At 41.5% G+C, this 17,042-nt stretch overlaps 1 protein-coding gene across 1 annotated transcript; it reads left to right on the top strand.

The window, feature by feature from the left end:
• Positions 1-478: 478 nt before the first annotated feature.
• coq8b (coenzyme Q8B) lies at positions 479-16,480 on the top strand. Its single transcript, XM_082501872.1, has 16 exons — positions 479-594; positions 1,123-1,301; positions 1,884-2,040; positions 2,329-2,534; positions 4,129-4,195; positions 5,139-5,213; positions 7,162-7,281; positions 7,366-7,451; positions 9,668-9,808; positions 9,895-9,976; positions 11,639-11,732; positions 12,179-12,320; positions 13,107-13,214; positions 13,301-13,366; positions 13,569-13,655; positions 15,388-16,480. Coding segments are annotated over exons 1-16 (1,917 nt in total). The 5' UTR covers positions 479-593; the 3' UTR covers positions 15,694-16,480.
• The last annotated feature ends 562 nt before the right edge of the window (positions 16,481-17,042 follow it).

Here is a 17,042-nt window from a genome sequence, read left to right as displayed (position 1 = left end):
TGATGTCTAAATAAATGCAGTCTGGTTACAGTAATAAATATGTTTCATTCTAAAGAATAGTAGAAGTGAAAAACAATGTGTTGAACATCTTTAAGTTGATATTTGAAAAAGTGAAGAAGTATATACATATATGTGCAAAAGGTCAGTATATTATGGCAGATAATGGTGAGGCAGGTGCAAACAGACAAAAGGACAAATTGAACAAAATCTCTCAACTTTACCTGAATTTTATAAATGAAAAGAAAACGTCTGCGTATTAATTCAATTCTCCGGTTTGGTAACCATAACTACACGCATGACACCCCTGCTTCTCATTGGTAGCTGCTCCGCTCAGTCCCGCCTAATACGGTTTGTAATTGGACAGACTGTTCAGATACAACCTTCCTATAGGCTGGCGTTCTGCACTACCATTCGTTAAACGAATACGCTTCCCGTCTTTCTTCACGCCTATTCACCCTGTGATTGGTTCGCAGTCAAGTTAGTCAAATTTTAACTTCCGGGTGTCGACTCGTTGCAAAATAGATCATTCCACTCTGCAGTCGTGGAAGTGGGCAGCCACTGAGATAAACCTGGAAAAATAGCGATAGGAAAAAAGTGAGTTACTTAATTTGGGAACATTAATTTGTTTTCATTCAGCACTTCTCCGTATACCTGTTGTTAACTTGGGTCTAATTTAGATACCGTTAGCTAGCTAGTCTGCGAGTCCACTAGTTACACAACCTGGATAACACCAGGAGCTAACTTAATAGCTAGTTGACATTCCCAGTTGGATGCATGTGTCGTTTTCTTTAATTCTGACATTTCTTGCAAACATACTTTGCCTATATGTGGTGTGGCTTACAGTTAGGAGGCTACACGTGACACCTCCCTCTTATAAAATGGGCAGCTGTGTATATTCAAGGTTAAACGGGGTGATGATCATCTTGCAGTTTTTGCCCAGAACTATTTCTTTTACATTTATATCTGAGGTCTCAAACTTCTACATTTTCTATAAATTATCAATTTTAGAGTATGGTGTGTGTGTGTTTGCTGTTTTGTATGCTGGCATTTTCCTGTATTGTCACTCAAACGTCTCATAACCTGTAACTTGAGTCCTCCTCTCTCCCTCCTCTGTGTTTGAAGTGATGCTGTCAGAAGTCCTGAAGGTGCTGCGAGGAGCTGGTAAAGTGGGCTCTTCACTGGTCTCCACTCAAGGCGAGCAGCTCCAATTAATGGCCTGCAACTCTTCCCTGGGAGCAGGGGTCAAAGTTGCTCAGGATGTGGTAGAAGGACTGGTTGGCACATTTATGGCTGGCAGTCAGGTGAATTTAACTGAAAAATAAGCAGAAAGTAAAAAATAAGCTCTAAATGCAAAACAAGTCATACATAAAAGGAGCCATTAATGTCATAATTAAAAAACAAATAAACAAAACACTCTGTTCTTTGCTTGTCTTGAAAACAGCTGATTTAATCCCCTTTAGTTAAAGGTTGCTGCCTGCTTCAATCTGTGTGTAGTGGAAGAGGCAGACATATAGGTACTCACATTTTTGTGAGACTGTTCACTGACATTTCTGTATTCCCAAACCTTTTACTTCTGAAGGGGTAGATAAAAGTGCCAAACTCTTAACCTAACCTGATTATAAGCAAAAGTTCTAACCTATACAACATTTCATCTGACAGGCTAAAACTTGACATGTCATTGTATATTTTTTGTCTTGTTACCTGTAAATAATGACTTCAGTCCCTTACTGATGCTCTTTTAAATGAGAGAGGGCTGCAAACCCACAATCTGCAAATTATAGCTACAAAAACTTGGATTACACTGCTCCCTAAACCGGCACTACAATAGTTCACTCAGCAATTTCTTTTTGTGTGCGTGCGTGTGTGTGTGTGTGTTTGTGCAGCAGCAGTCAGTACAGGAGGATGTGTTTCCGGATGCGGAGGGCTGGGAGAATATGGACCCTGAAGAAGCAGCCAAATGGGCTGTGGGGTCCCATTTCCCCCCTGCTGAAGGGGAGCATAGCCAAACAGAAACGGGACCTGCAGCACAGATGCACACAGGTATTACTGAGTGTTTATCGAATATCGGATACACTAACAGAGGTTTACGGTAAGAATATAGAAATGGTATTGTTTGGTTTCCAGCATTGCTCCTTTTTATCCAGAATGTTTGCCTCAACAAATATAAAGAAACAATTTATTTAGGTACTGGTCTTTTTAAGTTTAACAAATACACATTAAAAAAAAAAGAAAATAGCATCCTTAAGGCCTCCATACCACGTGGCGTGTATATTTCAGCCAGTTTTTGGCCCATAAGTATTGTATTTTTTTTTCTTCTCTCTGCATTAGGGGTATCTCCTAAATCAGGAATGGCAGGAGGCGGCGCAGGCTGGCCTGGGCAGGGTGCTCGCTTCCTTCACAACACCTCGGCCCTCCACCGGTACTACTTCCAGAGCAGGTCTCGCCACAACACTGTTGTGGCCAAGCTCACACCTGAGGACATCAAGAAAGCCCGGGAGGCAAAGCAGGCATTGGCCAAACCTGTCAAACAGAAGGTTGGTTTGAGGACACCCGTGTGCAAATAGTCAGGTCCAAAAGGTTTTGAACAATGAAAAGTTTTGTGGTTTTGCCTCTGTACACCACCACAATGGAATTAAACCAAATGATAAGAGTGTGACTGAGCTGCAGACGTTCAGCTTTAATTCATTGGGTTTAATAAAAGTGTTATATAGTCCTGCACGATTACTTTAGTGGCTCCTAAAAATATTTTTATTTCATTGTCAGAAAAGCATAACTCTGCTTTTACAATCATGTTGTGTGACATTCCTGCTAATGTAAAAATCTTGGCATCAATATAAAATGGTCCTCATTTACCTAAACTGAATGCTCCTCTTAGAAGGCAAATCAAACAAATTTATTAAAAAATGGTACCAAAACAGAACACAAAATCAAACTAACAGGGCTCTGCCTTTATTTTTTTCATTGTGTTCTGATCCTTTTCATTAACACTTCATTGCTTAACACTTCATCAAACCTAAAAGAAAAACTTAAATGTATTGAATGAACTGACCAGCTCAGCAATAACAAAAAGGCCCAAAAAACCCCAGAAGACAACTAAATGGTCAACGTCACATCATCTAACTAAGTTGAGGCACACCTCGACCCTTGTGGACGTATGCTTATCATCATCAAAGTCTACAGTCAAAAGATGCCTTGATGGATGGAAGTGCAGAGGGTTTACAATATGGTGCTGTGTGTGCTCTGATCAGATTCAACCAAATGTCTTGACCCAAAGCAAACTGCAGAAGCTACCAAGAGCTTCCCGATGCAGATTGTTCAATGACCATCTCATCCCAACCCATTAGAACAGCGTTTCAATTATCAAATACAAAAATGAATTCATAGAGACCCGCAAACAAACAGCAACTGGATTCAGCTGCAATAAAGGCCCGGCAGAGCAAGTAAGGAAACACAGCATTTGGTGATGTCCATGGATTCTAGGCTTCAGGCAGTTGTGTACTACAAAAAATTTTCATCCAAATATTCAAAAGAATCCATATATTCTGGATGGTCTTTATTATGTTTGTCCTGTTATGTTTGGGCCTCTGAAAATATATCTAAAAGTGATGTGAATTCCTAAACGGTTAATGCAATACTTTTGTTAAAGACCTTGAATTTAAAAAGTCTGCACTTCATATCAGTGCATTATTTGATTCATGTCATGTGGGAATGCAAACAGAGAATGCTTATGGAGCTAATTGTGCAGACAGATACAATTAATAATATGCATTATTGTGGATGTATATCGTTATATTACTTTGAGTTCATACATTTCATCTTATTTGAGTGAATGAACAGATGGTCAAAACCCATAATATTTATCTAATGAGTTTGTGTACATATTCAGTCTTTTTGACTTTTAGTGTTCGTTTAAATTATATTTTAATAATGATTTCTTTATGTGTGTTCTGTAAAAGGTATATATTTTTTCTCTTCCACCCACATGTCATTGTTCCCAGAGTTCACGAGGTCTTTTTAGTCCTATTTCTGCAGTAAAGTGAGATGCTGGAAGAGTTGGAAAAGAGTCAGTCACCACTACAGATATTATTAATAACATTTTTTTTCATTCACATGTTTGACTTTCTGCAGCTGAGCGACCGTGCCAAAGAGAGAAAGGTGCCCGCCACAAGAATCAGCAGGCTGGTTAATTTCGGGGGTGAGAATAATCTGTTTTTGTTTACCTGCTCAGTTTGTCTCTGGGTTTCAAATTGACTCCAGGAGCCGTCGGACAAAGATGATCGTTCACTAAAATGTCTAAGCTGGGAAACCCAAGTTTATCAAGTGGTGACATAAGAATGACTTGAATCATAACTCGGTGACCATCTTTAGTTGCAAAGAAAAAAAAAGGGGGGGGGGGGGGGGGCTTTGCTTAATAAATGCAATATGTTCCATGATGTCAGGTGTGGACAAAGACACAACTGAATGAATTTTTCTTACACCACAAAAATAGATTTTAAATGAAAATTTCAGAAAAAAATGTTCAGTAAGTAACTGGAGAAATGACTCGTCAGTACTTTGAAGCTCTGGTGTTGAGTGTTTTCTTTTTTTCCTGTTAAAAAACAAACAAACAAAAAAACTTTTTGATTAGTTGACTTGTTGAGGCATGTATGGTCCATTCTGCCGTCACTATTGTTTAGTGATTTGACTGCTGATTGAAATGTTGGAGGCTCTTTTCCCCACTTAGAATCTGTGAAATTGTGCTTCATGTGAGGAATTTCCTGAATACTAATGTAACCTTGAGCCTATGGTGTGAAATCTACAAATCAATCCCATTATGAAGCCTTCAATGTAAACCTAACAGTTCTGATGAGACACATTCAGTCACTTATGGATATTCTTGGAGTCTATTAACAATACTTTATTTGTTTTCTCATTGACAACTGTTGGTTATTAGCTTACCACTGTTACAATAAAAATAAAATTCTTGCTTCTTAATCATCAGAAGTCAAGAAGAGTTAAAGGTGTGGTAAAATATGTGGGGTAGTGGAGTATACTTCCATCCTGCTACATAGCAGCAACATCTGTGTGGGATTGGTGGTTTCCTCTAGCATGTCTTCAAGGGCCCTGCAGTTAAAATTGCTTCTGTCCCTCTGCTGCAGGATTGGCGGTAGGGCTGGGAATCGGTGCCATTGCAGAAGTGGCAAAGCAGTCACTAGGAGGCAAACAAAAAGCAGGTAAAGATGTTTTACTGCTGTTCTCTCCTTCCATCCTGTAAACGAGCCTTGTGTCCTACACTCTTGGCAGATTCAGCAGACAGATGGACGCCTGGTAAACCTTGAGTTGTTTCTAATGTGTCAATACCCGATAGGCCCAGGACAGGCTTTAGATCAGATATGCTAACAAGAATTTATAACGGCTTTACAGGGAGTGCAGAATTATTAGGCAAGTTGTATTTTTGAGGAATAATTTTATTATTGAACAACAACCATGTTCTCAATGAACCCAAAAAACTCATTAATATCAAAGCTGAATGTTTTTGGAAGTAGTTTTTAGTTTGTTTTAAATTTTAGCTATTTTAGGGGGATATCTGTGTGTGCAGGTGACTATTACTGTGCATAATTATTAGGCAACTTAACAAAAAACAAATATATACCCATTTCAATTATTTATTTTTACCAGTGAAACCAATATAACATCTCCACATTCACAAATATACATTTCTGACATTCAAAAACCAAACAAAAACAAATCAGCGACCAATATAGCCACCTTTCTTTGCAAGGACACTCAAAAGCCTGCCATCCATGGATTCTGTCAGTGTTTTGATCTGTTCACCATCAACATTGCGTGCAGCAGCAACCACAGCCTCCCAGACACTGTTCAGAGAGGTGTACTGTTTTCCCTCCTTGTAAATCTCACATTTGATGATGGACCACAGGTTCTCAATGGGGTTCAGATCAGGTGAACAAGGAGGCCATGTCATTAGTTTTTCTTCTTTTATACCCTTTCTTGCCAGCCACGCTGTGGAGTACTTGGACGCGTGTGATGGAGCATTGTCCTGCATGGAAATCATGTTTTTCTTGAAGGATGCAGACTTCTTCCTGTACCACTGCTTGAAGAAGGTGTCTTCCAGAAACTGGCAGTAGGACTGGGAGTTGAGCTTGACTCCATCCTCAACCCGAAAAGGCCCCACAAGCTCATCTTTGATGATACCAGTCCAAACCAGTACTCCACCTCCACCTTGCTGGCGTCTGAGTCGGACTGGAGCTCTCTGCCCTTTACCAATCCAGCCACGGGCCCATCCATCTGGCCCATCAAGACTCACTCTCATTTCATCAGTCCATACAACCTTAGAAAAACCAGTCTTGAGATATTTCTTGGCCCAGTCTTGACGTTTCAGCTTGTGTGTCTTGTTCAGTGGTGGTCGTCTTTCAGCCTTTCTTACCTTGGCCATGTCTCTGAGTATTGCACACCTTGTGCTTTTGGGCACTCCAGTGATGTTGCAGCTCTGAAATATGGCCAAACTGGTGGCAAGTGGCATCTTGGCAGCTGCACGCTTGACTTTTCTCAGTTCATGGGCAGTTATTTTGCGCCTTGGTTTTTCCACACGCTTCTTGCAACCCTGTTGACTATTTTGAATGAAACGCTTGATTGTTCGATGATCACGCTTCAGAAGCTTTGCAATTTTGAGACCGCTGCATCCCTCTGCAGGATATCTCACTATTTTTGACTTTTCTGAGCCTGTCAAGTCCTTCTTTTGACCCATTTTGCCAAAGGAAAGGACGTTGCCTAATAATTATGCACACCTGATATAGGGTGTTGATGTCATTAGACCACACCCCTTCTCATTACAGAGATGCACATCACCTAATATGCTTAATTGGTAGTAGGCTTTCGAGCCTATACAGCTCGGGGTAAGACAACATGCATGAAGAGGATGATGTGGACAAAATACTCATTTGCCTAATAATTCTGCACTCCCTGTAATATGTGTTAAATGAGCAGTGCTTGATGATGTACCACTGCCTCAGCTTTTATGCTCCACTATCCACAGTTGTCTCAGTTTAAGGCCAGAGCTTATTTACATGCACCAGTTTAAATGAAATAAATGACTTCTGTCATGCTATGATACTCTTAATATGTTGCACCTAATATCATTACTAATACTGCTTCTGTTTACAGATGTAAGCTCCCTGCTCGACTCTCCCTTCCTGTCAGAGGCCAATGCTGAGAGAATAGTCAGCACTCTGTGTAAGGTCCGTGGAGCTGCTCTCAAGATAGGCCAGATGCTCAGCATACAAGGTACACGCTGTAACACGGGCTGCACGCAAAATGCTCTTTAGATGTCCTCACAGGATTTTTCTGACAGTGGCTTTTTCTCTTCAGACAACTCCTTTATCAACCCCCAACTGCAGAAGATCTTTGAGAGGGTCCGACAGAGTGCAGACTTCATGCCCACATGGCAGATGACTGTAAGCCCAAGACCTGTTACTGGCTCTTCAGCTATTTTCACACAATTATTTCAATTCAGTTTTATTTGCAAAGCTTGAAATGAAAACAACAGTCTCCTCAAGACTGTAAGGGGAAAGACCGTATAATAATAGAGAGAAAACCCCAACAATAGGGTGACCCTACCATGAGCAAGTAGTTGGCGACAGTGGAAAGGAACCCCCCCCCCCCTTGAGTGGAAGAAACCTCTGGTAGAACCAGGCTCGGGAAGGGGCAGCCATCTGCCACGACCAGTTTTATCTAATCTTAGAAGCAGGAAATTGTCAGAATATGATGTGTGAGGACCCAAGGTGCAACACAAGTAGGTGGCAGTTTTTAAAAAGGCGAGCCCTTTATTGAGCTGTTAAAAATCTCATGAGGCAAAACACAAAACTAAGCCAAATGAAACTCACTAAGGAGCTGAGATGCTAGGGAACGAAGACCAGGAAACGGACTACACCAGGGAAATGAAATGAACAGTACACTGACAAAGGACAGAGGGAGACAGATACTGTCTATAAGCAGGAGGGTGATTAGGGGAAGTGGAGACACTTCCGGGCGGGAAATCATGAATAACAAGACAAGGGAAGTTAGACTGAACATAACGCACACGAGACAAGAGACTATCACAGTAAAACAGGAATCATCTTGTACAGAAACTGACTAACACATGCAGAGCGGACAGACATGGGGGGGCTGACTGGGGAAACAAGGGGATCACAAAAAGATAATAATGAAATGTTCCAAAACCAATAAGAAGAGCCAGAATATAAGCAGACACTACAAAGGTTATAATAAATGCTAAAGAAAACTCACAACAAAATACAAGAGAGCCAAATAAAACATTAGAGAATCTAAAAAAAACAAAAGAATAATATAGTCTAAAGAAATTACAAACGCAAAACCAAGATTCTAAAAACCAATGATCCTAACAGAAACTGGAGGTCATCCAGGTCTTTATGTCTTTAAGACATTTCTGCAGTTTAACTAATTGTTTTGTTATCTGGCTTCATGGATAGATAGAGCTGGGTATCATCTATCTGCCTAGCAATGAAATGCATGCTGTGCCTTCTAATGATACAGCCTGAAGGAACCATGTACAATGTGAATAAAATCAGTCTTGGCACAGAACCCTGTGGAACTCCATAATTAACCACAGTGTGTGACGACAACTGCCCATTTACATGAACAAACTGGAGATTATTACATAATTGTGATTCAAACCACTGCAGCACATTCCTTTCCAGTAATTTCTGACAGTATCTAAACAAAGTGGCTTTATGTCTGAATGAGCATCCTGTTTGCCTTTCCATAACAGGATTCTTACTAGACGACAAGTAATTCTATTTATACGTCACTTTGAATGCGCCACAAGTCTGAACCTCATCCTGACATGTATCCTGTCATGCATAGCGGGTGACACTGTTGCCTGTTAAATATCTTGTGCATCTCAGTTGCTCAGGTCTCTTAAAAACATGATTGTTTTTGAGCCTATAACCACTCCTGCATTGTGGCTGGTTTACCCTCTACAGCATCTACTTCTTTAACTCTCCATAGGCACTCATAAATGGATTTCAAACAATACCCATCCATCCGTTTCCTTAACCACTTATGCAATTCAGGGTTGTAGGAGGCTGGAGCCTATCCTAGCTGTTACAGGGAAAGAGGTAGAGCACTCTCTAAACCAGTACACCAGTCTATTACAGGTCTAACACAGAAAGACGGACAATTATTTGGATGCAGTATCTTGTTATGGAACTGGATTTACAACTACTTCAGCTATGTATTCATTGCTTTTATTTTCTGATGATTTCATATAGTTTTCACCTACTATGCAAAAAGATTAATGTGTAGATACTACAGCACCAGTTTGGCCTTTTATTTTCTTATCATAAAAGGCCATTTGGATAGTTTGTAAATGCCTATATTGTTGTAATAAAAAGTTGAGCTTTTCAGGCAGCCCTATGCACAAATATCTCTACATTAAGAACATTATTCACTACACTTTTTGGTGTTTTGATGATTGTTATTGGGAGGAATTGTGCGCTGTCCTTCATGTCGGATCAGTGCTGTTGTAGCAGCACGTGGTTGCCAAACACCTTATTTAAGCCTTTTTCTTACATGTGCTATAGCTCGGGATCTTTAGCATTACCCAGTGTGATGTATGACAGTGCTGCAATCTGTGTTTCTGACTGTATAGAAAGTTCTGGAGGAGGATCTGGGGCCAGGCTGGCGAGAAAAGCTCTCATCCTTTGAGGACAAACCATTCGCTGCAGCTTCTATTGGCCAAGTCCACCACGGGGTTTTAAAAGATGGTAGAGAAATCGCCATGAAGATCCAGGTAGAAGCTTATCGACACACTTGCGCAGTCTGCGTTTCACTCTCTGCATTGGACTCGACCGTCTGTTTGTCACTTATTCTTCTCAGTACCCTGGTGTGGCAGAGAGCATCCGCAGCGACATAGACAACCTGATGGCAGTACTGAAAATGAGCGTGGCTCTGCCAGAAGGTAACAACTACAGGACTCTGTAGTGTCCTTTTTGTGTTTGACTTTCCTCAGAGCAGATTCAAAATCAGCAAGATGTATTTAGTCAATAAGAAATTCTGATTTTTATTCATTTATTTATTTATTTGTAATCTTAAAACAACTGTACATTGCAAGTTTGTATACTATGACTTTCACCCATGTGTAAATCATAACCAGTGTCTCCACTATTTAAGACCACAAGGTGGTGCTATAGATGCAGGTCAAACTAGCTTTTTATCCAAGAGAGGCTTGTTTCAGACATTAATGATTCTTTCATTATTAATAAAGAATTTGCATATTTATTTATTAATTGTCTAAAATAATAAGTAATTAGTTTATTTATGTAGTTTATGTGGTTTTCAACTTACCTGTTTGAGGGCTTTCCACAAACCTTTTCAAAGTTGTGTTGTTTAAGTGATTGCTGACACCGTTATTATAGGTGCATAATGGCTTGTAGTAGCTACAGAGCATAATTGGTGCAACCAGTTGAGTGACCACACTGGATTTTAAGCTTTTATTTTATTAACCCACAGTGGAGAGATGACAGAATATGTGATGGGAGAGAATAATTAGATCCCTGGGGACATCTGTCCATGTCAGAGTAAAAGTGCTTATTTTTGTCAGTTGCGCTCTCGTCACGCTTTAATGCCAGATCAAATGAATAACTTGACATGAGCACAGCTCCATCTGTGGCAGGTCTTTTTTTTGCTCCCTGCTTCTTTTTTTTCTTAAGACTTCTTCTTCAGTTTGGCTGGCAGTAGATATCCCACTCAAAAACCTTTGCAGCAAACAGGATGAGTTTTATGGCTCAGTGTTTTTATTTTTTTCAGCAATCTGCAGAAATAATCTGTAAAGCCATGCACATCCTAGTGTTCAATAGAATGGTTGCTAGATCAGAAAATGTCAGATGTAAAAACAAATTGATCCACACACCGAGAAGTCAGGAAGGGAATTACACGGCTGATAAAAATATAATCTGTAAATGGGAGCTGTTTGCTGCGCGGAGCAAGCTCTTCGCATTTCATCCAGTGGCAGCAACACTTGCTAAAGCAAGTGGCGTTTTTGTGACTGTAGTTTTCTTTGTGCAGCTACAGTTGTTTATTTTCTTTGTGGTAACTGTACGCATTGCACTCTTTCACCAAACATCTCTCTTCATTTCTCACCCATGTTTGCACTGCAGCTCCGTGCCTCCCCTGAGCTTTCACACTGACACTCATATTGAATGTTAGGCACACTCTTTGGGGATCCTTTTCAATGTTGTCAGACACTTACAAAGACAATCGTAGCTTGTTGGTGGCAAATACTCACATTTTAACTCTGACACAGACTGTTGCCCTGTGGGATTACTCGCTCCCTATTGGATTAATTCATTTTTGTCCCAATTAACACTCTAAATAAAAAAAAAAAATATGGTAACCCAAGGCTTAGCTTGAATAATGCCTGGATTTTCTTTTACCTATAGCCCACCAGTATACCAAAATACACTTTTAATGCAATGCCTACAACCTGATGTTGATTTTTTTCTGTGTTCTCCCTGCTACATACTCATGCAGTATATGAATTCTTTTTAGACAGAAGCTACCCTGCTCTGTTAGAAGATGACATGGTCTGTGTGTTTTCTTTGCACCATTTATTTTTCCACAGGTCTGTTTGCAGACAGCAGCTTGGAGGTTCTACAGAGAGAACTGGCATGGGAGTGTGACTATAAGAGGGAAGCACAATGTGCCAAGAAGTTCAGGTAGGTTTCTGTTGAACCCAGGCCGGTGTTGTGCTGCTGTGTACCGTTTGAGCTACACTGACGTTACAGGGTGGATTCTTAATACTTATGTCCTGGTAGCTGCCACAGAACATATACATTCAACCTAAGCTGTCTGGGTACACGTCTAGCTGATGTATTGTTTTTTATAATGTACAGTATACCAGTAGAGGTGGCAGATTATATATATTTCAAGTGTAATTAGTAAATCAAGCATCACATTTAGCATTTCTTGGTAATCTTTACTTAATTATAATGCAGGCAGTTATGGTATAGTTAATTTTAACTGTCTTTGCGTGTGATTTGAGATTGGTTTTGTATATTTTGGGTTTTGCATATTTTCCATTTTGCAAATAACCTAATCATAAATCATTAAGTTTTTTTTTGTTTTGTTTTTTTCTTGCTCTCTCTCGTACCTCGGCCTTTAGATCACTGCTGGAGGGAGATGAGTTTTTCCAAGTCCCCGAGGTGATTGATGAGCTGTCAGGCCAGAGGGTGCTCGCCATGGAACTGGTGCAGGGCGTCCCACTGGACATGTGCGTAGAGCTGGACCAGGAGACCAGGAACCAGGTGTGTTTTACTTCAACAGTTAGGTGAATTTCATTCATTTGTCAGATGTCTAGGTGCTAGGGTTTGAACTGCGCTGGAATACAAGGGGATGTTATTGTGGTGGTGATGCTCAACTGGGTTTAAAAAAAAAAAAGAAAGAAAAGAAAATCACATTATGATGCTTCAGTTTAAAATATGCATAGTGAAGTAAAGGTCATCCAGTTTTACAGAAGACTCAGTGAAAATCATCCACGGGGCAGTCCTGGGCTGGGAAGCCTGCAATTAGAGGTCCATGACAGTCTGGAGCTCTAATTGTAGGAACCAATTAGAGCTGAAAGCCTCTGATGAGCAGGAGCAGATCGGATAGCTCTGCCCCCATACGAGGCTTTTGTTAAAGACTTACCCTGTTGCCAAGTCTAAATTTAAATATGCGTAGAGTTTGCGAGGTCTTCACCTTCCATTCGTAATTGGTAACAAAATTTAAAGCAATTTAATCATAAGTTTTGACATGTGTTGTACTCTGACAAGTGCAGATTCATATAAATCTCTCAGAACAAAATGACTTGGTGGTAAATTATTCAGCAGCACCTACAGTGCAGTGTGGAAGTGATACTCTGTGTCACTGTGGAAATATGTGTTTCAGAGCTGAGATAAGGCAACAAATTTTAGACAGAGTGGACACAGTGTGGCAGGGAATCACAGCACCATGAGAAGGCTACACAGGATAGGATCCAAAGGGTGGAAGGAAATGTCACATTGTTAAATGACAGCATGATGGTGAACACAAGCCTCTTCTCTCCACTTCAGATCTGTTCCAGCATCCTGCAGCTGTGTCTCAGGGAGCTGTTTGAGTTCAGATTCATGCAGACGGATCCAAACTGGGCCAACTTCTTCTACAACTCAGACACCAACAAGGTGGGGCAGTCATGCCATGTTTAAACCAATGTTAAATGTTAATAGGGATGTCAAATACAGCAGATTCATTCCACTCTTGTCTTTAGGTTGTTCTTTTGGATTTTGGAGCGTGCAGAAGCTACCCAGAATCCTTCACAGACGACTACATACAGGTATGATAAATCTGCCCGCAGTCAACCTCGCAACATGATTTATGCATCAAGGTTTCTCTCAATAATTTAACGTCGGAGCCTTTGGTTAAATTTTGTGTCAGCCAAGGCAAAAAAAAAAGATTGTGAACAGTCGCATGCATGTGCACACATTCAGCCTGAAAGTGGAGCTCTGTAAATAAACAAGATTGTGTTGTGTGCTCAGGTGATTTATGCAGCTTCTGTCGGCGATCGAGCCACCGTTCTTTCCAAATCCAAGGACCTGAAATTCCTGACGGGCTTCGAGGCCAAGGTAGTTTTATTTTAGTCGCTGCTGCTGCTTATTTTTGATATGCTTTATCTGTTTTTGTCTCTTTTGTGTTCTCAGTTTGTTTGCATTCAGCACTGTTTCACTGCAGCGCACAGCCCTTATGCTCTTACCCCGTTTCACTAGTCTCCCTTTTGTTTTCAGTAGATAAATGCAATATGATGCTTACCTGATTTATAACTTTGACTCATTTCAAGTTAAAGGGTCTCTTGTCATGCACCCGAGGACTGCTTGCAGAGTTGCTACTCTGTGGAAGTCCAGTTCTAAACATTTAAGGTTGCCCTTCTGCTATTTCATCTCTTCTGTATCAAACTGCTAATGACAGTCATTTCTCTGGTTACAACCCAGAGACCAAGCAGGAGTCGTCCACAGTGTTGTAGCCCAAAGGCAGCGCTTCAGGTCAGGAGCGTGGGAGGAAATTAAGCAGAAAAAACTTAAGCTGTTGTTTGCTGGCAAACAGCAACCTGAAATAACAGGAGTTTTGTGGTCACACGATTGGAATCTTTACTCACCTGATTTGACTCCTTGCTCCTCGGTCCCCCTCAAGTTGAAGCATCATTGTTTTGACACGCTTGAGCAGATGTGGCAAAGGGAAACAGTGGATTTTACACACAGTCTTAAAATTACAGCTGCAGTAAAAGCAGATTAGAGGTGCACAAGAAGAAGATCTTGAAGAGGAGATCTAAACTACTTCCATGGCCACAGGTGTATAAGGTCACCTGGGCATGCAGACTGCTTCTACAAACATTTAAGAAATAATGGCTCAGCAAATTCCAGCGTGGTACTGTCATAGGATGCCACGTGTGCGACAAGTCCAGCCGTGAAATTTCCTCTCTGCTAAATATTCCACAGTCAGCTGTTTGTGATATTTAACAAAGTGGAAGTTAATGGTAATGAAAGCAACTCAGCCATGAAGTTGCACACCAGTGCACAAAGCAGGTCCTTAAAGACACAGATGAGTGAGTTTGGTGTGGAAGAACTTGACTTTATGGGGTGGCTGTAGCTCAGGTGGCAGAGCAGGTCAGCCACTAGTCAGAAGGTCGGTGGTTCGATCCCAGGCTGCCTCCTGGCTGCATGCCAAATATCCTTGGGCAAGATACTAACCCCGTGTTTGCCTACTGGTGGTGGTCAGAGGGCCCGGTGGCGCCAGTGTCCGGCAGCCTCGCCTCTGTCAGTGCGCCCCAGGGCAGCTGTGGCTACAATGTAGCTTGCTATCGCCAGTGTGTGAATGTGTGTGTGTGTGAATGGGTGAATGACTGAATGTAGTGTAAAGCGCTTTGGGGTCCTTAAGGACTAGAAAAGCGCTATACAAATGCAGGCCATTTACCATTTGACTGGCTTGACCTCAACCCGATAGATATTGAAGACTGTTAGCCAGGTCTTCTTGTCCAACATTCGTGTCTGATCTCACAAATGTGCTTCTGGAAGAATGGTCAAAAATTCCCATAAGCACACTCTTAATTGTGGAATATGGCTTATTAAACCCTATGGATTTTTAATGAGATGTCACTCAAGTTCAGATGCGTGTGAAGGCAGACAAGCAAGTACTTTTGGCGTGTATCAGCCTATGTGTGCTATTAAAGTGTCATTTATTATATGAAATATGACTCAGTTAAAGAAAACGCATGTAATTATATATACAGTCCAAGATATCATGCATACTTAATGCTCTGACATTAACATGCCTGCTGTAATTCTTCTTCCTGCTCCACGACAGGCCTTCGCAGATGCTCACGTGGAAGCGGTGATGATTCTCGGTGAAGCCTTCGCATCCGCCGAGCCCTTCGACTTCGGCACTCAGAGCACTACTCAGCGCGTTCAGAGCCTCATCCCGGTCATGCTCCGCCACCGCCTCACCCCTCCACCTGAGGAGACCTACTCCCTCCACCGCAAGATGGCCGGCTCCTTCCTCATCTGCTCCAAACTGAAGGCGAAAATACCGTGCAAGGACATGTTCCTCGATGTGTACCACGCCTACATGCAGCGTAGGCAGGCCGGGCATGCAGCGCAGGCTAGGGCTTAGCAGTTCTGAGACAAGTTTCTTAATTTGCCTTTCTCAGAGTGGCTCAGGAGTACAGAGACAGAAAAGAGTCACACTTAACTCCACAAGTGGAGCCACTGGATTGGACGTACATCGTGTCAGTAATAACAGACTTTGCCAGCGTGCTCTAACAAGGACCACAAATGACTTTTGCTGCTACACGTCACTCACATCAGTGTGAGGATGTTGTTAAGGATGTCCAAACACAACATTTTGGTGTGACCTTTACTTTTATGTACAGATAGAAATTAAACAATGACCTGATCACAGAGAAGTGCAGGCTTTCTGATTAGATTTTGTAAAAGTAAACACACAAAGCAAGGAGAGCTGCATGTTCTGTTTGTCCTCCCAGCTTCAGCTGGGTTTGCCTGCGAGCTCCACCTTATTTTTAAGTGGAGTGAGTATCTTCTATCTTGGGGGTGATGATACTGCCCCTGCACTGAATCACAGATGCTGCCAACTGCCGAGTCCTGTTTTTATAGAAGGCATTTTGTGCTTGCTGATGAGTTGGTGAATAAAGCTTTCACCTAAATGTGATGGCTGCCAGCCGAGATGACCAGATTATCAGATTAGTTAGAGAAGACAGTCTAATGGACCCTACAAAATAATGGCCTTGCATTATAAAGTGCACTTAGCATAAAACTCCATAACATGAAGTACCGTCAGCTCTTTTTCATGCTTATTTATTGCAAATACCTGCACTGTATCTTTAGAAGGCAGTGTGCTGTGCATGTTTTACTTTTGTAATGAAATAAAATCTGAAACAGTATTGTTTGTGTGTTTGTCACCAAGTGAGCTTTACTGGCAGGTGTCTACAAACAAATGATTCTTCCACACCCTATTGATCTTTCCGTTTCACATTTAGACCTGTTTTGGGAAATGTCAGTGACCGGAGGCCATGTTTGACCTCACCGTTTTCCTGCAATGGTCTTGTATTGACAGTTACGCGTAATAATAGTAGTTGAGCTGAAACAATGTTAGATTTGAGCTAATGGTGGCATTGATGGAGCTGTGTTTTCCAGGAACTATTTTCGTTCCAAGGCAGTGCTGCCAGTTTAGTCTGCGACCAAGCCATTAGAGCACTACGCAGCTGCCTGCAAGGCTCTCACACAATCATGGGAGCAGAAGTATTGGGCCTTCACTGGCATTATAAAAACCTGATGGAGAGAGAGAGATTGGGGAGGGGGCTTTAACTGAGTCCTTCCATTGAGCTCCGCGACGTCCTGCACAGTACAGCTGCTGAGCTGCTCCTACAGCGAGGTCTGCTCGTTCCTGCACTCTGCATTGGAATCAAGTTTATTTTCCTGAGTCTTGGAAATGGGCCGCTGCAC

This window comes from Aulonocara stuartgranti (genome assembly GCF_965226115.1).
Source record: "Aulonocara stuartgranti genome assembly, chromosome: 14".
Lineage (NCBI taxonomy): Eukaryota > Metazoa > Chordata > Actinopteri > Cichliformes > Cichlidae > Aulonocara > Aulonocara stuartgranti.
The sequence above is the reverse complement of the archived record's forward strand: the minus strand, read 5'-3'. Positions and strand labels throughout refer to the sequence as shown.

What these genes read in the sequence shown, in the direction of transcription:
- coq8b (XM_082501872.1), top strand. An exon ending in TGCAGCACAGATGCACACAG is followed by an intron (nt 2,041 to 2,328) that starts GTATTACTGAGT and finishes TCTCTGCATTAG; the next exon opens with GGGTATCTCCTAAATCAGGA. An exon ending in AGGAGGCAAACAAAAAGCAG is followed by an intron (nt 5,214 to 7,161) that starts GTAAAGATGTTT and finishes TTCTGTTTACAG; the next exon opens with ATGTAAGCTCCCTGCTCGAC.